This window comes from Leptinotarsa decemlineata, unplaced genomic scaffold (assembly GCF_025532065.1).
Source record: "Leptinotarsa decemlineata unplaced genomic scaffold, Ldec_3_MD MMD2_tig00003736_RagTag_RagTag, whole genome shotgun sequence".
In the NCBI taxonomy this organism is placed as follows: domain Eukaryota; kingdom Metazoa; phylum Arthropoda; class Insecta; order Coleoptera; family Chrysomelidae; genus Leptinotarsa; species Leptinotarsa decemlineata.
In genome coordinates, this window is record NW_027412593.1 from 3650343 (window position 1) to 3674937 (window position 24595).

General features: G+C 35.2%; 1 protein-coding gene across 1 annotated transcript in view; it reads left to right on the top strand.

Annotated features, from left to right (window-relative positions):
- The window catches only part of LOC111512836 (orexin/Hypocretin receptor type 1), a 409012-nt gene that overhangs the window by 345843 nt on the left and 38574 nt on the right, over positions 1-24595 (top strand). The window contains exon 6 of the mRNA XM_074178302.1: positions 16661-16773. Within this exon, the coding sequence (XP_074034403.1) occupies positions 16661-16773 (113 nt within the window). The remainder of the gene's footprint in view (positions 1-16660; positions 16774-24595) is intronic.

The window sequence follows — 24595 nt, forward strand, 5'->3', positions numbered from 1 at the left end:
ATGCTAAAATGAAGTCGTAAACAAAAAGTACAGTACCTATATAGAAGTTTAAGTCACAATTGTGATAGCAGATATTTTTTCAAAAGAAATATCAAGTTCTGTAGATTCGTGGTGTTTTTAAACCAACAAGCTACTCTACTATGAAATATCGAATTCATTCCATATTTTGTATGTACATAATACGTGTGGAATAATCACGTTTCGTGTTGATCAGTTATCTGAATCTCATGAAACTCAACATTCGAATGTTTCAAATTCTTCTTCACAGCTAAACTGTTGAGGAGTTTCACTGATAATTATAATTTTATGGGAGAAATTCTTTAACACGAATCTAAATTTAGCTGAAAAAACGCACATCGGAAAAAATATTTACTATACTAATAAAAAGCAAACGAATGAACTACAAAAACGGCTGCACATGATCAGGTGAAAAATATCCAGGGAATAATTATGTTCCATTTCTTTCACAGATGTTGACAAAAAAACCTTTTAGAAAGTTTTGATAAAAAATGAGAAACTGGAATGCGATTTTGTTTTGTTGCGTGGTGCGTTGTCATATGACTATCATTGTATTGTCAATATTCTATAGGATATTTTGAATTTTTTTGATATGGCCGAACAGTTTACATTCAATGAATATGCAGATATGCATGTATTTTATGGACGAGCATTTTGTAATGCTGCAGAAGCTCGTCGTCTGTATTCCGAGCATTTTTCCAATCGAACGGTACCGTCAAGAGAAACATTCGAGCGTGTCGATCGCAGCTTGAGGGAGACAGGTATGTGATAATTGATTATTAATTTGAGCACGTTGTTTTATTTCGATATTATTGTAGGTACAGTTTTGCCAAAACGAGGTGGTGAGGGCGCTCCTAGGACTGTACGTACCGTTGTATTGGAGGAAAATATTTTGGAAGCCGTCGCTGATGATCCTTCAATGAGCATCAGAAATCTATCAGAACAGTTCCATACATCCAAGTCCACTATTCATAGAATAATTAGGGAACAACTGCTACACCCATTTCACATCCAGAAGGTACATGCCATGACACCTCAAGATTTTCCAGCACGACTGGAATATGCCAATTGGTTCATGTATAGGCAAAGAGAGGATATGACTTTTATTAATCGAGTTTTATTCACTGATGAAGCAGGTTTCAGTAGAGATGGAGTTATCAACTCTCATAATCTCCATATATGGGCCGAAAAAAATCCCCATGGGATATTGCAAACCAAACACCAACGGAAATTCAACGTGAATGTTTGGGCTGGTATCATAGGAAACCATCTTATAGGACCATTCGTTCTACAGGACCGATTGAATGGAGAACGTTATTTGGAGTTCATTCAGAACGATTTGAATGGACTTTTGGAACATGTTCCATTGCAAACCCGAAGAGATATTTATGTGGTTTATGCATGATGGCGCTCCTCCTCATTTTAGTTTGATTGTGCGTGACCATCTGAACCATATTTTCCACAATAGATGGATTGGTAGAGGTGGGCCATATTCATGGCCATCGCGGTCTCCGGATTTAAATCCATTGGAATTCTTTCTGTGGGGGCATCTAAAAAGCCTTGTTCACGCTACTCCTATTCACACAAGAAATGCATTGTTGAATAGAATAACATTACATTGTGAAGCCATACGAAACGACCCTGGAATGCTATTTCAAGTACAGAGAGGGTGTCTTCGCAGACTAAGAAAATGTATAGAGAGAGAAGGTGGTCATATCGAGCAGTTTCTGTAGCGGATTTTTCATTTCTGTTTGCTCTTGAGGCTCTTGAGTTTCGTTAGTTAAACGTGTTTGCATTATAAAAATTCGTTATGAACATTTTACCTATCATTTCCATTTTCCTTAAAAACTAATATTTTCGAATGATGGTAGACATCTCAGGATAAATGTTGTTGAATTAACATTATCATTATTATTTCTGCTTTGATAATTATTCATTTCAAATAATGGTGGACGAGCGGGTTTGATGTCGTCGAGTGAAACTACATTTTTATCAAGACTCGTTGCTCCGATCGACTTTCCACACGAGTACTTTTATTCATAAAATTCTCCAAGTAACCTTAATTTGTTGAAAAATATTGAAAAATATCTGTCATTTCAAAGTTTTGGGGTGTGGACCATCGGGGGTAGTCCGTTCCTGACTTTGTAGCAAAACAACTGACTCCTGCATGAAAGCTCATCGACGGAATTCATTTGTTTAGTCAATTACCAAAATTTGGATGATTTTGAATATTCACTTGAAAAGTTATCAAAGAAAAACATTTTTCATTTTGTAACTTCGAGGGCCCGTTACTTGGTAACGAAGGATTTTAGGAAAAAAAGTTATATAAAGTACTGGTGATATTTTGACCCCATCTATACATTCCCGAGAGGAAAAGAGGAAGTACAGGGACACCCTGTATATTTAGTAAATTTTTTAATAAGCCTATTCAAAGTGGTGATTTTGCGAAATATATAATTGAAACAGGTCCTCAATGAGGCATAGTTGATTGTCATTACTGATAAATACTTGTTCAAGTGTGTTGAATAAACTGTTGAATTACACTTGTGCCTTATATCACTAAATTAATCCTTAGATAGCTACATATTCACTTCAAACATCTACCTTTGTGATCTTGAGGACGTGGCTATCGAAGTATAATCAGAGATTGAACGACTTACCTAAGGAAGTTCAATTCTCAATTATACGGGATAGCCACGTCCGAAGAGATCACAACCCACCCTTCTCGGATACTTAATATTAACCCCTATATGTACCTATCTGAGGGTTACCAAAAAACTATAATGAATCAAAAGAGGCCTCGGATAGCAAGCAATGGGTGGTACTGATAAGTTTTTGCACGACTTCAAACATTACGCACAGGATCGGGCTGACGCGAACAACTACCTTTGTGATCTCTTCGGACGTGGCTATCTCGTATAATTGAGAATTAATCTTCCTTAGGTGAGTCGTTTGATCTCTAATTATACATTGTTACAGCATGATATGTAAAGGATCGTTCATAGATAGTGCTGTTATGATTCGGAATGTCAAAATTATTATTAAATCTGAGTTTAATTGAATGTATCTGAGGCCTGGGGAAGAGTTTTTTCACCAAATGAGTGGGTTGTTGTTTTTTTATCAGTGTGTGAATGAAACAGGCGAAATTCAATTCTCTATTTTGCATTTTTAACCACTTTAATTGATTGATTGAAGGGGTCATATGATTTCTGTAATTGAAGCTGAATATTAGTCTAATGCAGGCATTCTGTACTTTCTGATTGTTGCAGAAGTTATGGAATCGATAAAAGGGCCATAGACGGCATTGCAATAATTGAGCATAGATAGAATCAGTACGTCTGAAAGGGTAATTTTGAGAGACCTACTAAGATAGTGTCTGTTTGAATATATATGTTTCAGAGTACCGTACGACCTTAGGATGAAAGTATTGACTTGATGAACAAATCTGAGCACTTTATTTTGTCAGTCCATTCCACAGAATGGCCATCAATATGCAAATCGATATTATCTATGGCCCTTCCACGATCATTGTCTTTTCCAAAAAGTATTAAAGATGATTTACTAGGATTAAGGTTTATACATTGTTGCTGCGAAATCTGAACAAGATTTTTTATATCATTATTGAGTGATGTTTCGTGATCAACACGATTATTTACTTCATCGGAGTAGTACAAATTAGTATCGTCTGCATATGTATGAATGTTGACTAATTTAAGAACATTGGAGAAGTCAGAAGTGTAGATAATAAAGAGTAGCGGGGCGAGAATTGAACCTTGCGGGGCTCTATGACATACACTCATATTATCAGACTGACTACCCTTTATCACAACATGTTGCTTTCTATTTTTTTTTAATGAACTAATAAAGCCTCATGTCTTTATACTAAAACCAAGAAAACTAAACTCAGCGCACATCAGACTGTGATTCATGAGGTTCGTTCCAACCAGCGTCAGAAACAGTTTCTGACAGTCAGGATTCTGCGCAGTAATGTGATTGCGTTCCAACGTGAGTTTCCAACCATTAGTAAACTATCAGTTTTCTGTTCCATCCAAGATTCAAACCTGTTCGAAATCTATCAGAAATGTTTGAGGATTATCTTCTAACCATTAATTTGACGCATGCGTTTTCCGTATTACTGTTTCTGTTTCATGTTCATGCAACTTGCAAACAACATAACCTGCAAAAATTGTTATAAAATAACTTATGTATTTGCTGGCGCAGGAAAAATTAGGAATTCTTCAAGTGAACCTGAAATATGAACATCTTCAATTACACAAATTAACTATTGCGGTGACCTACTTTTACCTCCCAGTTTCATGTTGATTAGTAAATAGAATAGAGATATAAAATATATATACGGAAAACTGTGATTTAAAAGAAGCTGTACAAAATATCAATATATCTTTAAAGAACATTGAATTATATCTACAAGTGAATAAACTCAAATTGAATATTAATAAATCTAAGGCAATGATGGTTACAACAAATTCGAATCAAAGAAATATTGATACTAACGACGTTAATATCAGCATATTCAATAATCAACTCACAATTGTAAATGAAATTAAGTACCTAGGATTTTCAAAATTTTCGAGTGGGATACAACCAGACTATCTTAGCAGATATTTAGTTCGAAATAGTGACATTCATTCATATAACACAAGAAATGTAATACATTTTATTGATCCCGAACAAACTATAAGAGTGGAATGAATTCATTGTTCTTTAAAGGTCTAGCTAGTTTCAATAAGTTACTTGATGAAATAAAACATGTAAATTCCTCAAAAGTATTCAAAAAGTTATTATTAGAATATATCAAATTATAATACATGATGCACTGTAAAATTATATACGTGTATAAATTATTCATATATGCATAACTATATATTGTATATTAGGATTCCTAAAATAAAGTCTATTACTACTACTCTCCAGAAATACACTTGATTAGATTTATTTTTGTTATGTTGAAATTCCATGCCAACTTCAGTTGAACTATCAGCTGTTCCAATCAGAAATTTCAAATTAATCAGAAACCAATATCTACCAGACATGCGCGTTGACAACGATTTACAAACTGTTGGAAATCTGTTGGTGACTCAAGGTTGGAACGAACCTATGGTGTCGAAAGCCTTACTGTAATCAAGAGACAGGAAAAGAGTGACCTTTACATTATCTGTGGCCACTCTTATTTCTGTTGTACATAAATGACCTACCTGACTTCATTGAAGGGGATAAGGTGATTATGTATGCAGGCGATACGACGATAATAGTGACGGGCTCCTCGCTGAGTATTATTAATGTGAAAGGGACCTCAATAATGAACCAATTCTATGAATGGTTCACAAGAAACCGTCTTGTGGTGAACTTACAAAAAACTATGTTAATTCAATTCAGCAGTGCACGCAGTAATAAACCAAACCATGAATTACCAAGCTCAAAAAAAATGTTTAGGCATACATCCCGATAATAACAACGTGGATCGGACAAATAGATAATACACGTAACAAACTTGAAAAAAGCTGCTTGGCCTTTCTAATACTAAAAAAATCTCTTCATGAATCAACTCTCCTGAAAGTATATTACTCCGTAGTCTACTCAATCTTATCATTCAACATACATTGTTGGGGCCTTGCAACTGAGTGGACTAGAGTCTTCGTTCTCTTAAAACGCATATTAAGAATTATACAGAGTGGTCCAACGAAAAGTATGCACCTTGCTTTTCTCCTTTTTTTGTAACTTAACGCAAAAATGCTCGGACAGGTCAATTTTGTTTTTGAGGGGGACACATTTTAGATGTATTTTTCTACCTGTGCCTTCAACCCCCTAGCGAGGGTGAGTAACAACCCTAAAATGTTCAAAGGAAAGTGGGGGCGAGTGATATATCATTTGAAAGGGCACAAAATTATGTTTCCAATGATACCTAATTTGTTGTATTTGACTCAAACATGTAGGTATTATGAAGAAAAACAACTACAACCCAGTACTTTGAAATGTGTAATTGACTTAGTAGAATCCTACTTCAGCGAGTGCTGAAAATGTGACCCATTCGCTTCCATACAATAATACAGATTTTGTTCAAATCTATTCCTAACATTCTGAAGCATATCAGGTGTTATACTTCTGCACTCTGCTGTAATTCGTTGGCGAAGATCTTCTATGGACTCGGGCTCTAAAGGCGATAAATCAGGTGACCTGGCAGGCCATTCGATGGGGCCTCTCCTTCCAATCCACCGTCCAGGAAACCGGTCATCTAAAAACTCTCTTACCGGAGCAACATAGTGTGGAGGTGCTCCATCTTGCTGGAAATGAAGCCGATCATCATTATGATTTTGGTCATTTTCAATTATTTCTGTTATGATAGGATCAATTGTATCTCCAAGCATGTTCAGGTAGACCTCACCAGTTAAATTCCCAGGAATGAAAAGTGGCCCTACGATATGACTACCTAATATGCCACACCAGACATTGATTTTTTGAGGGTACTGGGTATGGACCTCTCGGAATAAGTGTGGGTTACTGTCATCCAAGTAACGGCAATTATGCCTATTCACAGCTCCATTCAAAAATAATGTACTCTCATCGGATAAGCACGTGTTGAATGATAGGTGCGGATCATCAATTAGTAGCTGCCTCAGTTGTTCACAAAATTGCAGCCTTCTATCAGGATCATCTTCATTGAGTTCCAGTACTAATTTAATTTTGTACGGATGAAATTTATAGGCTTTCAATATCCATATTATGGACGAACGGGAGACACCTGAGGCTGCAGCAAACTGACGAGTACTTTGAGTATGATCCAATTCAACATGACCCAAAACAGCGACTTCCAGTGCTTCATTTCTGATATGTTTCCGTGGCTGGTGTTTCACATTACAGACAGATCCGGTATCGACAAACTTTTGGACTAATTTGGCAACGTACGAATCATTCACATTTTTCCCGGGATGACTGTTATTAAAGAGGCGAGCAGTAAGTCTAGCACAACTATTATGTTGATAATAAAGTTTAACAATTTCAACTCGTTCAGGAATGGAATAAACCATTTTTACAGTAAAGTTGAAATAATTTCAAAAGCAACCGAACTGAATCAATGTTTTGTACACTTATTTGCTGTTGTTATTTGAACCAAAAAACGCACGAGAGAAATGTAGTAGTGATAAAAATGCCGTTTTTTCCGGCATATCGAGTAAATGTTCTTGTTTTTTTTTATAACTATTCAAGTAAATACAACAAATTAGGTATCATTGGAAAGAGAATATTGTGCCCTTTCAAATGATATATCACTCGACCCCACTTTCCATTTAAAATTTTAGGGTTGTTACTCACCCTCGCTAGGGGGTTGAAGGCACAGGTAGAAAAATACATTTTCCCCCTCAAAAGCAAAATTGACTTGTCCGAGCATTTTTGCGTTAAGTTACAAAAAAAGGAGAAAAGCAAGGTGCATACCTTTCGTTGGACCACTCGATATATAATATGAAACTTTGTGACTCATGCCGAGAAGTATTTCAACAAAAGGGTATATTGTATATTACTATATATACATAATGATAAAGATTGCTATGCTAAAAATGGTACAGACACAGATATAAAACAAGAAACTAAGATAACCTTCACATCGAAACACTCAATCATACTCAATATACAAAATCTATATATATGGACCTACACTATACAATTATACAGTGTGGTCCAACGAAAACTTAACACCTCGATTTTCCGGCGTTAACATGAAAATGTGGAAAATCGCTCGAACCCGTCAATTGCTGATTCGAGGGGGAACAACTTTTCCGCTGTTTTCATCCCCGTGACTTCAACCCCCTAACGGGGGTGAGCACAACCCCTTGATTTTGAATAGGGATGAGGGGTGTTGAGATACCTCATTTTGAAGATCTTATCGTGTACTATCTGCCCGTAAAATTTCACTTCAAAATATCCATCGATAATGAAATAACAGCGAAAATAGTGAAAGAGGCAATATGGAATTTATCTCGAGAATATTATTCGTATCCGACGCATTTCAAAGGTATTGAGTGGTTAATTTTTTGTCCAAAAAAGTAGACGGACCTTGTTTTTGTACCTTAGTCTATCGTGAATTGTTAAGAACGGTACAAGTGTGTACAAGCGATTGTAAATTTGTAGTGGAATTAAAATGGTGTATTCCGTAGAAGAAAGGGTGGAAATGATAAAATTATTTTTCCGAAATAACGACTCTGCGCGCACAACAGCGGCTTTATTTAACGAACGACATCCTGGAAAAAATGTATCCGCTGCTTACGTTGTGCAACTGGTTGCCAAATTTGACGCTACTGGGTCAGTTGGAAACAAAAAGAGGGTGCATGAAAGAGACGAAGCGAGGGACGTGGCTGTCTTAGGTCATATAGCAATGGATCCGACCGTTAGTACTAGGAAATTGTCCGAGGTATCTGGTGTTTCACGCACAACAATCATGAGAATCCTGAAACAACATAAATTCCATCCGTATAAGATACGATTGGTTCAGGAACTGAATGAGGATGATCCCGATCGCCGACTCCAGTTCTGTGAAGTGATCAGTGAAATAATTAACTGCAATCAAAACTACATGTTCGATATCTGTTTTTCGGACGGGTGTTCATTTTACCTTAACGGCATTGTAAACCGGCATAACTGTCGGTATTGGTCAGATGAAAATCCACGATTATTTCGTGAGGTGTATACACAGCGCCCCCAAAAATTAAATGTTTGGGCGGGTATTTATGGAAATCACATAATCGGCCCTTTTTTTCTACCCGGTAATCTCACAGGCCAACTTTATCTCGATCTATTGGAGAACGCTATTTATCCAGCCCTCGTGCAAGTATTGGAGAATGCAGAAGACCATCAAACGATCATTTTCCAACAAGATGGCGCACCACCTCACTTTGTTCAACCGGTGCGTCAGTTTTTAGATGACAATTTTCCTCACGCCTGGATTGGAAGAAGGGGACATATTGAGTGGCCACCCAGATCACCGGATCTGGCTCCACTGGACTTTTTTCTATGGGGTCACCTGAAATCCAAGATTTACGCTACCCAGCCTGAGTCACTGGATGATTTGCGAACTCGGATCATTAATGAATGCCGTCAAATTACACCAGACATCTTGAGTAATGTACGTGAACGTTTTCAGCAAAACTTATATTACTGCATGGAAGTGGATGGTGCCCATTTCGAACATTTAATAAAGTAATCACAAAAGTACGTACTCTTCCACTCTTTTACCTGTCATGTCGTTATCGATGGATATTTTGGAGCGAAATTTTACGGTCAGATAGTACACGATAAGATCTTCAAAATGAGGTATCTCAACACCCCTCATCCCTATTCAAAATCAAGGGGTTGTGCTCACCCCCGTTAGGGGGTTGAAGTCACGGGGATGAAAACAGTGGAACAGTTGTTCCCCCTCGAATCAGAAATTGACGGGTTCGAGCGATTTTCCACATTTTCATGTTAACGCCGGAAACTCGAGGTGTTAAGTTTTCGTTGGACCACACTGTATATCAAATAATGTAAATGGATTATCGCACCCTCTCTTCAACAAAAAAATTTAAAAAATGCTGACAATGAATGCTTTCCTTGAAGAATTTGTGAACTATTGCAAAAATAGCTAATTTATTTTAATACTTGTATGTAAGTATAAGTATATCTCTGTATGAATTTATACTTTCAAAATAATTATTTGAATTTCTAATTTTTTAAAAAATTGTTTTGCATAACATTAACAATGTTCTACTAAGTGTAATATGACTTGCCATATCCAAGCACAGGAGTCTGAGAAAATATCGTTGGTCATTTTCAACAGAGTACTAGATGTACTGTAATTTTTTCGAAAACCAGATTGGTGTCCATACAGGATATCAATATCAAAAATATAAAAGTATACCTGACTATAATAGGCTGCCTTTTATACATTTTTTGAAATTGCCGGTACTATATTTATGGACCTCAAATCATTTGGTGTCAATGGTTTGGAAATTTTGTTTTTAGGAAAAATAATAGATTGTTTCCATAGTTCCGGGAAGACGTTTCTAGGCGTATGTTGACTAAATATGTTAGAATGGAATAAAAAAATTGTTTCGACCAAAAATCGTTTTCATAAAATTGATTGTGATATATCATTGAATTTGCTTTGAGAAGCTCTTTCGAATTCAGGGTATTTCATCATATCTGTCCATATAAAAAGCTGATAATGGTTTCTGAAGAATGAAACGTCGGATTAAACTTCTGATTATTGCATGTTTTAGAATGAAAACGAATCAGCGCATTTTAAGATCTCTCAGGGTATCTCCGGAAGTATTCGGAATTCCTCAGATTTTCAATTATCGTTTTGGAAAGTATCCAACTACGCATGTTAGTCTCAATTTATCCGGCCCTGTATCTCTTACGGTTTTCGAGATTCCAATGGTCACCCTCGAATGTGGGACACCTTGTACAAACAAATTGGACCCGTTGGAGATATTTGCTCGTAAAGTAAATAAGACACATGAATTCCCCAAAGTCCAATTTGTTGGATTATACGCTGATATAGTATAGTTGGGTTAAGACAAATTGTGTTCGTTAAAACTCTCAGTGGTAATACTATTGGAAGATAGAGAGGAAAATGTTCGAATTGTTCGGTTTCATTCAAGAACTTTTGCAATATTTCAAACTTAATTCGATTTTAGGGGACTTCACTCTATATATCTCTTACGATGGGGACCATCTTGAAGTCGATATTGAATATTTCAGTATTGAAGGAAGAAAGCTTTTCGAAGGATTTTATTTTATTACATCTGTTTGAACTATTACTTTTACAAAACAAATTCTTCAGATTACATTTCGAGTATATTGAATTGATTTCAATAACCATGAAATAATGTCAAACAAAAACAATGTGCGGTTTGTATCTTTGCTTGAAGATGGAATTGTAATTGATCCATTTAGGATAATTTATACGATGAATAAACTTTATGATATTCCAAACAACGTTTATTTAATATTTTATCTCTTGCTTGTTGGTAACTTCCAAAAAGTTATGTGAGTGACGAAACATCTCAATTTATGTTTGAAGGTGATTATTGACAATGCTTCATGATGAATTTCATCAGTTCGGACTTTCATTGTCTGATATTATATGAAATGATTTGACATCCCTGAAAAAACTATAAAAAAGAAAAATTAAAAATGAATAGCTGAAAATAACAAGCAAAAAAACCTGAACTGAAATAATATTGAAATAAAATACAAGTAAAAATAGAACACTCGAACAAAAAATAAAAATGAAAAATTAAAAGTTAAGAAATTCCAAGCCGGGTTAATTCACGACGTTTCGATTTCGGGTGATGACTGGACTAATTTCTCCGAGAGATGACTATTCATGGGTTATTCGAGTACTTTCATTTATCTCCGGTTTCTTTTTTCCGTTTCACTGGTTTAGTGGGAGATGACCGTTTGGCGGAAGTTGGCCATTTTTCCTTGATTATGGGTTTCCATATGTTGCGTAGTTCTACGCTAGCTTGGCTGAATACATTGTTGGGCAACATGTATGCGGCTTCTTTGAATTTCCTTCTAAACCAATGTTACTCTCTGTGTATGATCTCAGCTTGGGACCATTCGATGTTTTGTTGACAGATAGATAGATAATTTCATTCAGGTAATTACATATTTTGATGATTATATAACACTGAATGATGAATAAACAATTTTGAAGGCTGAGCTACCTAAGAAGAGCTTGAGTTGTAGTATCAACCTATAAACAACTTAAACGTTGATTATATATATATATATACACATATACATACGTATACACACATATACATACATAAACACATACATATAATATGAGAGGTATCATTGTTGCATAATAAAGCAAATACTTATACTGACAATGTGAATACAAATGATACAAATAGTTGGTAGGGAGGAAAAATGGTGGAAAGAGAAAGTAATAGTCGAAATTGACGTTGGATTTTTCAACTAATTCAATGAGTCCAAACATGCTCTGATATTTCTGATTTGTGAGGTTTCCCCTCGCTATGAGTGTTTCTTGTGCTCGGCAATGCGAACATTCAATGGCCTCTAAGTTTCACCAATAGAGGATTTTCCGCACTCACAGGTTATCCGGTAAATGCAATTCTTGGAATCGCAGTCCGCGTTTGGTGGCCTGGTTTTCGTGAGGCTGCTGCGGATAGTGTTTCCGGATCTGAAGCAGGTTCTGATGTTGTACTTGGATCCAATTCTTCTTATCCTTTTCGATAATCTTCTGATGTAGGGAAGTGTAAGCACTGGCTGTGACGGCTTCTCTTCCTTCCGGGGCTACTGTTGTCTTTTATAGCCAAAGTCTGTTCCACCATCGCTTTGGAGCGAAAAAAGGAAAGCGGAGATAAGTGACAGTACTCGAATGACCCATAAATAGTCATATTTCGGAGGAATCAGTTCAGTCATCACCCAAAGATGATGGTGGATACTAACAATCGAAACGTCGTGAAGTAATTTGGCTTGGAATCTCTTGATTTTTTATTTTTTATTCGAATGTTCTCTTTTTACTTGTATTCTTTTTCACTATTATTTCACTTCATGTTTTCTTTGCTTAGTATAATTGTTATTTTCAGCTATCCACATTTAATTCCTCTTTTTTAGTTCTTTCAGGGATTTCAAATCATTTTATATAATATCAGACATTCGAGCGGAATTTTTCACCGGTGAGCATTTTTTTGAAGTCTGCAAAGTAGCTAGTAGTCGTTGGGAGCCAAATCTGGTGGATGTTACAGCAATCGAAGTTCTATTCATGTAGTTTTGCCATTGTTGTGATTGACTTGTGACTTGGTGTTTTGTCTTGATGAAACGAATGTTTTTTTCCTTGCCACATGCGGTCGTTTAAACATGGCCAACCACTGCTTAAAATCATCAAGACGTTCTTGTTTTTGGTCAACAGTGAGCTCGCGCGGCACCCACTTTGAACAGAACTTTCTCATGGTGAAATGCTCTTACAATACAAATACAACACTTTCTTTTGATATCTTGACAATGTCAGCCATCTCCCGCAACTTCACTTTCCGATCATTCAAAACGATTTCTTGAATTTTTTTATGTTTTGTGCAATCACTGCCTCATTTGTAACCCAAACAAACTGTACTAACGGGACATTTATCTCTACCGGTATCATTGAGTTTTTACAAATGAGTCTTTTTGTATTGATTCCTTATACATTGTAGTTGTTGATAGTGTAAACGGTAAATAGTACATGAAGTTTTAGTCCTTTGATTGATTTTGAAGAATATGGATCAATATATTCGTGATTTTATTACTCAAAAAATTTAAACATACACATTATAAACCTCATGCGAGTGCTCTCAAATTTTAGATGTAAACGAAAGTAACTCCAACCTCAAAGTAGTACACAACAACATACGTAGCATAAGTAAAAATCTAGACGAATTAAAACTCTCTTTATCAAATCTGAAATCTGATATCGATATAATCATTTTAACCGAAACCTGGCAGATACCAGACACCAGCTTGCATCATAAAGATGGATATGAATTAATATATAACCATAGTAGATACAACCAAAACGACGGCGTTGTAATTTAATAAAAAACACTTATAATTATACGTACAAAATTATATCCCTATACATTAACATGAAAATATTATCAGTGAAAGTTCGCCCAAATAAAAATCATTGTGCCATGATATCCACGATGTACAGATCACCTGATACAAATCCAAAGGAATTTATTTCACATTTACAAAACTACCTTAACATCCACGACACCATTTCAGAAGAATTATACATCTTCATTAGAGATCTAACCATCAAAATCTTGGAATTCGACTACACTATAATTGAATACACAAACCTTCTAAACAAATTCGGCTATACCATAACCATAAATAATTCAACAAGACAAAAGACATGTCTAGATCATATATTCATCAAAACAAAAAATCACTCTTCAGAGAATATACTTCCAATTGTTCTAGAAACGAACATAACAGACCACTCAACTACCATCTGACAAGTGATATTTGACACAAAAAACCAGAATAAAGAAGATAACAAATATTATGTCGAAACAATAAACATAAATACACTTAACAATAAAAAAGCGAACACTTCTTGAACTGTAGTTTACAATCTTCAAAATCCAGATGTCGCAACTAATATTTTTATTAACACCTTATCTAATGCAATTATAGAATCGACAGAAAGACATCAAATAGAAAGAAAAAACACGGAAATAGCTTCGTGGATCACTAATGCATTACAAAAATCTATTGAATACAAAAAATAAACTGCACAAAAACGACACTAAAAATCCAAATAACCTGCAATTTGAACAGCAATATAACAAGTATGAAAACAAATTAACCTCCTCGATAAAAATTACCAAACAAAAATATTACACAAGGCAAATAGAAAACAATAATAATGACGTAAAAAAATCATGGAATGTGGTGAAAAAACTCACCAGAAGTGATAAAACTCACCAAAAGTGATAAAACTTAACAAAACATTGACGTTGTTGAAAATAGTACAGGTAACCTCATCACCGACAAAAAAGATATTACCAACGAATTCAGCGAAGTATTTGCATCCATTGGAAAAACATTAGCAAGCAAAATGAACAAAAACGCAACCAATACACCAGCTGAAAAGAACGTATGCAATTCCTTGGTTCTTCTTCCTATAGTCTCTAATGAGCTCTACAACATAATTCAAAGTCTGAAAATTGACGAAGCGACTGCTAAAATTAACATCAGATCAAAAACCATCAAATCAATAGCAAACCATATTCTAGAACCATTAAAATACTTAAAGTACTTAAGAGTAACTCATAATTCCTTCATACAAAATAGGGGCCACACCATAATCAAACTACCGACCTATTTCTCTGATAACACACATTTCCAAAATTTTTGAAAAAGCTATGGAAAATTGTTTAACGTCATTCTTGAATAAATATAAGATAATTCCCAAACATTAATTTGGTTTTCAAAAAAAAACCACCGAGGACGCAATGATGACTTTAATGTCTAAAATAACCACAGCACTTAATGATAGCAAACCGTGTCTTCGCGTATTCATAGACCTTTCCAAAGCATTCGACACGGTTCATCACGCTCTGCTTTTGAAATCGCTTGGAAACATAGATGTAAGAGGACAGAATCTGAAGCTGTTCGGAAATTACCTCTCAGATAGATACCAACGAGTGAAACTTGACCAAGTTGTCAGCAAAACAAGAAAAATGGAATACGGAATACCACAAGGTACTGTCTTAGGACCCATTCTTTTCAATATATACGTGAACGAACTATACTCTCTTCAAAGTGATGGATTTATTCTTGGTTTCGTTGATGATAGAGCAATACTTTATACTGCTGATACATGGGAAGCACTCAAAGAAAAAATTCAAAATGACTTTAGTGCAATAAAAATAGTTTTGAGTAGTGAACTTAGAAAAAACAAACTACGTCTCTTTCAGCTGTAACAGAACTGGATTACCCATATTCGATAACTCAACAGTGAACATAAATGAAAAGCCATGCCATGTCTTACCACTCAATGAAATTAAATATCTGGGAGTCATAATCGACTCACATTAAAGATGGGATTCTCATATGAAATATACCATTATTGTACTACAGACTATTCTATATAGATTCAAATATCTCAAAAACGTTTTACCAACGCACCTACTAAAAATACTATACCACGCACTAGTGGAAAGTTATTTTCGCTATGAAATACTAGGATGGGGAGCTGCAGCAAAAACCTACCTACATCTTCTAGAAATAAGTCAAAAACGGTTTCTCAAGCTCATTTTCTCAAAAGATGGACTATACGACTCAGATCAACTGTACCTACAAGCAAAAATTGTGGACACTAGACAACTATACTTTTTCCCCACACTCATAAAATATCACTCCCCACAAACACCAGTTCTCACTACTCATCCATACTATACACAAAATCGAAATCAACACCTAGGTTCCTATATGATGATAACAACAACACAACACAATAATTAACACCAAAATAATATGATAAATTTTTTGAACTTTTGAAAATATTGATATATCTTCCTCAATTCAGAAATGCATTGAAGAAGTTTATTCCCGAGAATCCCAGCCAACTAGTTCGAGGCTCATGTTAGCTAAACAAATCCTGAACTGAAGCTTTATTATCATCCTCAATAATATTACTTTATGAACTATGTTTTAACTTTTACATTGTATACTCTTTCTATTATATCATTCGCATTTTTTTCATAACATTATCACATTTCAATGTGATAATGTTATGTGATATGTTGCAACAACATATACCGCTCATTAATTTCTACCATATGTTTCGTTAGATAACACTTTTGTATCACTATTGAATAGAGTTACTTATCATTATTACCTACATAAATATTATTGTGAATGAAATTTCAACAGCTTTCTTTTGAAGTACTAACTGAAAACGCGGTGAATGCACAAGCGCTATCATGTGCTAACTTGACTCACGTCGTGTAAAAATTATTTCAAACCAATTAGTTGAAATGAAATAGATACTTCTTTGCAATAATTTTACTCAAAAAAAAAATTCGGTATGATTTCGTCGCAGCAAACTGATCCAATTATTTTATTTCAGGCTGACAGTGAAGCTAACAAATAGCGAAATGAACAGGGCCTTCTCTTTGATATCGCACTGGCTATGCTATGCAAACAGTGCCGTCAATCCCATCATATACAACTTCATGAGCGGTAAGTGTCTCTTTGAATCAAATGAAAAGTTTTCGATGTGGCTTTTTTGGTTCACTTTCGAATTATTTTGAAATGAAGAAACATATTTTGAATGAACCGAACTGGGTTTTGTGTGGGAATAGAGTCGGAAATAAAGCGGATTGTCACTTTTTCAATAGGATTGAGTAAATATTTGTTTCAAGCGCTCGCGCTAGCTTCCGAGAAGTTCTCACTAAACCAAACTTATTTTCATTCGCTGAACATGAAGTTGGTGCTTTGGTCTAGTTTCGGAAATGAAAGCCACTAAAAGTCAATATGCACTTGAACATTGAAAAATCTACTCAATTTTGGTGACAGAATCTCGAAAAATTATTCTTTATTCTCACCATCGTATGCTACGGGCGTTTTTCCACTTGTCACTTCAATTTTTTTCTCATACGGAACATTAAATCCATTCAAATTCCCACATTCTCGAGTAAACTATAATGATAATCGCCTTTGTTTCTCCCATAAATTGTACACTTCATATTTGTGACCATCAGCTAATAAACAAAAGAAAAGGGCGGAGTTAATATAATTTGGAGACAAAACTTCCACTGAAATGTTTTTCCACTCAACCCCAAAAATGCTACCCTGACTTTATCAACATTATCAAAGTAATAATATCATTATACATCCTTCCATGCATGAATGTTTCAAGTTCATATAGAAAAAAGAGCAACGAAAAAAGAAAGGTTGAGATTGGTCTTTTATATTTTGACTTTTGTGATTGATAGACAGTTAAGTTCCAGAGGTGAACAGTTGTATATTTGATGAGAAAAAGAACTTTTCACATATAGTCAGTGGGCATACTTGAAGACTGGCTATAAATCAAATCATATAAAAAACAATTCGTTTAGGCCAGTCTGACTATATGTACCTATGTAAAAATTTTTTTCCTTATACGAAGAATTGGGCAAATTTTGGATAAGCGGTTGGCTACGTCGTTCACAGGCAGATGGGGAGATGACAAACCTGTTGTTTGTTGTCCGTTGTATATTTTGCAACTCATCTACAGAACTTGTGTTATCTGTTGAAATGATGTATTTTCTAATATTCTGAGGCATAATATGTCTCATAGTCATATACCGGGTGTCCCACATTTTATGTGACAGCCAATATCTGGTTTGTTGGAGAAGATACACAAAAATGTTTCATACAAAAGTTTTAGGAGTTCATGAGAGTTATATTTTGATATAATTTTTAAATATACAGGGTGTTTGGTTCTATTTTAAAAAATTCCATTTTTTAAAATAGAACGCCCCGTATATCATTACATATTCAGATGCTACGTTAAATTCTGATATCATTTCATGTTTGGTTTTTGAAATTCGGTTACGGCGTTGTTGAGTTATTGCTTAAAATGTAAAATCTTGAGAACGGCTATTATTTTAAAAAATATCTCATACAATTATTCTCTCCGCATCAGATCACATGAAAATTAGTCAAAATTTTGGGTGTTCGAAGTAATGGTTTCAATTTTGAGTTGTGGAATTCAGTCAGGAATCATTTTGAATATGAAACAATTGCGAAATTAAAAGAGGTGTATTCGAAAACAAATCTTTAATTAATAACAATGTAAATAATATAACTTGATAAATCATTTCATAAGAATGGTAGGTACCTAGAAATAAGTCATAAAAATTGTTCAAAGTGATGCCCATTAGATATTATACAGGCTTCGAAACGTCGAATCACTTCTCTCGTACAAGTCGCTCTTATAATATCAGGCGTAATATCACTGCACGCTAGTCGAATTTTCATTTTCAGATCATCCACATTCAAAGGGGGAGTAGTGAAAACAATATCTTTTAAATTACACCATAGGAAAAAATCAAGCGGTGATAAATCTGGGGAACGAGCCGGCCAACGAATTGGACCCTTATTACCAATCCATCTATTTGGGTACGTTCTATCCAGATATTCAGTAACAACCTGTGAATTGTGAGGAGGAGCACCATCTTGTTGCCACCAAATTCCTTGTCGTTCTGCTATGGGAATATCTTCCATCAACAGGATCGAATCATTTTCTAGAAAATGTAAATATCGCAATCCATTGAAATTTTCATTGAAAAAGTAAGGTCCTATGATACGGCCATTGAACAATCCACACCATACATTAATACCCCAAGTAGTTTGAAAATTACTTTCGCGGATCCATTGGGGATTTTCTTGAGACCAATAGTGACTGTTATGTCGATTCATAACTCCATTATTGTGGAATCGCGATTCATCGCTCCACAAAATTTGACTGAATATGTTAGGACTTTCATGTAATATTACCTGAATACAAGCAATGAATTCAAGTCGTCGTTCAAAGTCCGTGGGATTCAAACCTTGTACCAACTGAATTTTGAATGGGTGGTATTTATTTTCTTTCGGAATTCTCTGTACATTAGATTTACTCACACCGACTTCTTCTGCAAGAGAACGGATAGAAACATGCGGATGAATGATAATATAAGCCAACACATTGATCTCTAAATCTTCAGTTCTAACAGATCTCTTATGATGACGATGCTTTTTAGTAGAAGGAAATGACCCAGTCCGCAATTTTTCTACAACTCTCGAAAAAGTCATTCGTGACGGAATGGGTCTGTCTGGAAAACGTTCTTGGTATAGACGTTGTGCTTGACGGCAGTTTTTCTGACATTCCCCAAAAATTAATAACATATCAATGCAATCACTTGGACTAAACGCGAAAGGCATACTGGAGTTTTCGCACAAAGAGCACAGTTACTGTTTTGCAAAGAATCACTGAATCGAACTGACAAGTAGATACAATTCAACATTTGTTACTATGGCATCAACAAGCATAAGCTACTAGATGAAATTGTGCAATATAAAGCAATTCACCCTCAAGTTAGTCACATTCTCAAGAATTTCAATATTATATTCAACTGATATCGATATCGTATCGTAGAGGTGAGAATAATGGTTTGTATTCAGTAGTAGTCTAGTTCAATTTAATAAAAGATATAGACTGGATTCATGTACGAGTATATACGTTTTTTTGAAACTTTATATTTAAGGAAAAGTGCAATAACTCAACAACGCCGTAACCGAATTTCAAAAACCAAACATGAAATGATATCAGAATTTAACGTAGCATTTGAATATGTAATGATATACAGGGCGTTCTATTTTAAAAAATGGAATTTTGGTCTGTAGCACCTACACCAAACACCCTGTATATTTAAATATAAAATCAAAATATAGCTCTCATGAACTCCTAAAACTTTTGTATGAAACATTTTTGTGTATCTCCTTCAACAAACCAGATATTGCCTGTCACATAAAATGTAGGACACTCGGTATATATGAATAGTTTGAATTTTGTATGATATCAATTTGTCATGTTTTTCAATTTACGGAAACTCATATTTCTCGTTCTGGTATTTCACTGCAACTCTCTGTCACGTTAGGTTAGGATTAGATCTGAAATGAGTGGGTCTATTCGACTCTCCACCTCAATCCGCAATGGTTTATTGTGGCTCACAACTATTCACACTCGGCCAAATAAACCCAGCTCCTCAACGAAGCCGATTGGTGATGGTAAGAGTACGGCTCTGCCAAACTCTAAGAACCTAATTTGGTCCCCAGCGGGACAGACACAAAGTATATGCTCTGCTGTTTCATCATTTTCCAAACAGAGGCGACACGCACTGTCTTCTGACAGTGTCAGTCTCTGCATATGATGATTCAAATGACAGTGACCTGTGAGAAGGCCTGTTAGATATCTTATTTCATCTCTACTGTAGTCCAACATCTGTTTGGTATCAAACTTCGAAGGATGGATAAACGCCTTGGAGTGAACCTATCCTGGAAGATCCTGCCAGAAGTCCATAAATCTTCTTGCCATCCAGGTGTTCAAAGTTTGTTTGGCAAAGCCTAAACGTCGGCCTAATGTGAACATTGCATAAGTCCAATTTTTCACAAAATTAGTTTCTAGCTCTGTCTATTAGCGAAGCAGCGTATCTATACATTCAAATCAAATAACTATCTAAAATGTATTCAGATGACACTAAAAACAGAAGTATGAAATGTGCGTAAGTCCCACTCGATATACATCAATAAGAAAGTTGCATAAGTCCTAGTAAGTGTACTTTGATGGTTCTGTCTCTGTTCGGTGTCGTGCTTTTTAGTTTGTCAGACTTTAAATTAGCCGTTATTTTATCAGACTGAGATTCAATATCTCTAAGGTAAGTACATACTATATGAATTTAAGCTTTTGAAATGTGTTAACATATATTAGACTGGATTAATGTAATTTTTGTAAACTTAGGGAGTTGTACATTTTTCACGCTCTTGATATATTTATAACTCACGGGAGTTATGCATGTTTCAAAGCCTTTTGGATATCAATTATTACTGTAGAGATTAATTTTACCAGGGGCTTTATAACCTGGGGGCTTCTTCACAGGGATGTTTTTACCAGTGGCTTTACACTTTGTGGCTGAAGATGAGTATTTTGTTTTAGCTATGGATCGTAGGACAAGATGTTTCAAACTGTTGAGTTTAACAAAACATCCGGCCAACGCCTTGAAGGACATAACTAACGATATTTCTGGAACATCCACTCGTGATTCTATAGAATTAAACACGACAATAAAACTGTTTAAAGACAAAGATCAAGACAATAAAACTGTTCAGAGACAAAGATCAAGACAATCATACTGATACAAAGAGCGCGGAAAATGAAAAGTGTTTTGCAAAAGAATACAAAGAAAAACTAGAGTCGGCTCTAGCAGAATTAGAACAAGAAATTCATTTGACAGAAAACATTTTAGACCTAGGGAAAAATAATGATTTATCATCCAGCTTTCTCAACAATGCAGTAATATCCGGCATATAGCAAACGGATAGATACTTTGATAGTTTTCTTTTTTCCTATGGGATGCTCAATCTCAATATAACAAAGGATATAGACGCGCCAACAGAATCTCTTATGGATTTAGAAAAAAAACCTACGAGAAAAAAATATTAGCAATGGAGATAATGATGCAGAAGATGCAACAAATAATCCAGAAGAAGTAGATGATGAAAACAATGACCCTACATATCAAATCGGCAATGGTAGGGAACAACATTTTGATGAAGAAAATAATGATTCTAGTGAAGAAGTTTCACGGAAAAAGGAAAAGAGAAGATTTTCTGATCCTGCAGAATGAGAATAAAATACTAATGAAGTAAATAGAGAGAAAAGGGTTGACTATATGGGTAGAAACAATAACAAATTTGACAGAAATGAAACTAAGAGAGTAATGAAACCGAGATATATGAGTTCGAACAAACCATTGAAAAACCGGTAAATGAATAGTAATTCAGTGTTGCAAACTGACGGATGAGAAGCGAAAAATAATTTTGGTCCCTTTCGTGGCCTGAGAAGAAGTAATACATTTCTGCAAAAGTCTTGAAAAATGAAACGAAAAGATCAACGTATAGAAAGGAAGCGGAAGTAGGCTAGAAGACATCTTCGTATAAGTATTTTCTTAAAAACAAAAACGGGAAAAATAGGGGTTTGTAAGCTCATGTTCTGCAATACGTTAGGAATTTCTATAAAAACCATATCAGAGTGGATAAAAGATGAAATGTATAGCTCAGCTAGAAGTGAAAATGAACAGAATAGTGATAAAAATATACAAAAAACCTTCACGTTTCGATGAAGGAATGCGAAATTTGAAAAAATTCTTTAAAGATCTGCCTAAACTTGAATCACACTATTGTCGAAAATCGTCAACAAAACTATATATAGAGCCAACGTTCAGAACCAAATCAGAGCTTTATTTACTGTATATAAAGATAATTGGTGTGTAGAACATAATATAACTACATTATCCATTGCCACATTCTCAAACATGTTTGGAGGTCTAAGTTTAGCATTGTTTTTGCCAAAAAAAGACGAATGCGATGTCTGCATAAGCTACAAGACGATGGACCTCCAGTGAGTACTTTCGTGTCCGAAATCGAACGTATCAGTTCTGTACTCTAGCCATTTTTGTACTCTGAAGAAAGACGGCTATTGTTTTCTCTGGCATGAAGGTCAAGGGGAGCTCAGTGCCAACTGTTTTTCATCAATAATTTGTAACTTCTTGATAAGTAATGTAATTCCCCAGCTTGAGCCAATGCAACAAATAATATTATATAGTGACGGTTGTAGCGCTCAAAACCGTAATTGCACTCCAAGCAACGCGTTGTTAAATCTTGCACTCATGAAAACATGTTTGTATCATCCAGAAATATTTAGAAAAGGGCCACATCCAAATGTAGTGCGACTCCATTTGGGTGTGACCCTTTGACAGTGACAGTGTCACTGTCACTGTCACTGTCACTGTCACTGTCACTGTCACTGTCACTGTCACTGTCACTGTCACACATTTATAAAATAAAATTTCATTTTTATCACTGTTCCCCATGCCCCTAAACTTCTGTTTGGTGAATTTATATTGAGTATCATTATTGTACCCGTGCCGAGCCAGGGCTGATCGCTAGTATATTCCTAAACAGAAACCAGTATGCAATTTTAAGTTTCCATGTATCATGTGTTGGTACTCCGTTTATCATATGGAAAAAGTTATTTTCGATAATAATGGATTAATTATTGGAATCATGTGGAGCGTCAAGAGACTAAAAAGGTAAATAACTCATATCGGAAGAGGATAGGATGGTATCTTTACAAATAGGCGAAAGGCCTATAGTCATCATCAACTGAAATACATGCTTTTATTGCCTTCGTGTGGTTATTTCCGTCAAATGCGTTTCCCCATGCAAAATGGAGTAGCTATGAGAAAAAGCATGGAATTTGTTTAAAATACTCGCACCATTCCTCAGAGCTGATAATGCTTCAAGGTTTGCAATACTAACAGGTCTTCTGTTGGTGTGATAGTATTTCAGTTATGAGTTCGGTAGGTGGCTCATTACAGAATGAGTTGAATATAATAGTAAAAACACCTAACGGACATATACGTATGATATTTTATTCATTCATTATATTTCATGAATGAATTGAATTACAAGTTTTATTCAGTAGTGTGAAACTTCAGTTAGAAAAAATATAACGAAATTTTCAATAAAGAGTATATTCTATTCACGAGTGAGAAGACCTGAAGATTATCGATACGGATCAATATGTATGAGGTACAATGAACTGAAAATTACCAATTTCAGTTAGACAAAATATATGAAATATGATAATTGGGAGTATATTCCAAAGTGTTCCAACATTTTTCATTTGCTGAAGGTGGTAGAAAAAAGTATTTCACGACAATGTTATTATTAGTGAACGAGAACGGACGCTATGCTCGCTCTCTCTGATAGTATGAAAGTACTGGCAATTAAGCTGTGTTTTTGATCTGTGTGTGCGTTAAAAAAAGTGTGTACTTCAAACCGTTGCCTAAGAGACTAACTCAAATAGGAAAATCCGTAGATAGAATGATTACAAGAGCATTATTGGATGCACCCAGCTCAAATTTCTTAGTCCTGGTGTAAACCCGAAAGTTCTTTGCAAAAGAATAACATATTCGAAAAATATTACTAACAATGTCAGGAAATGGAGAAATAACAACGCAGCAAATTTACATTGAGATAGTGCAGAGCAAAAATGAATTGAGAAATGGAATTCAAACCAGTGAAACTGCTTCAGAAAAATGTATTTTGAAAAATTTTCTCAGTGACTTATCCCGTAGTGCCGAATTGGTGGAAAATCACAGATTTGTCAACGGTGAAATAGCTAACTGTTCTGAATCCCAATGTTTATTTACCTCTAGAAAATGTCAGCAACTTGATCGTGAGTTAATACTTCTCG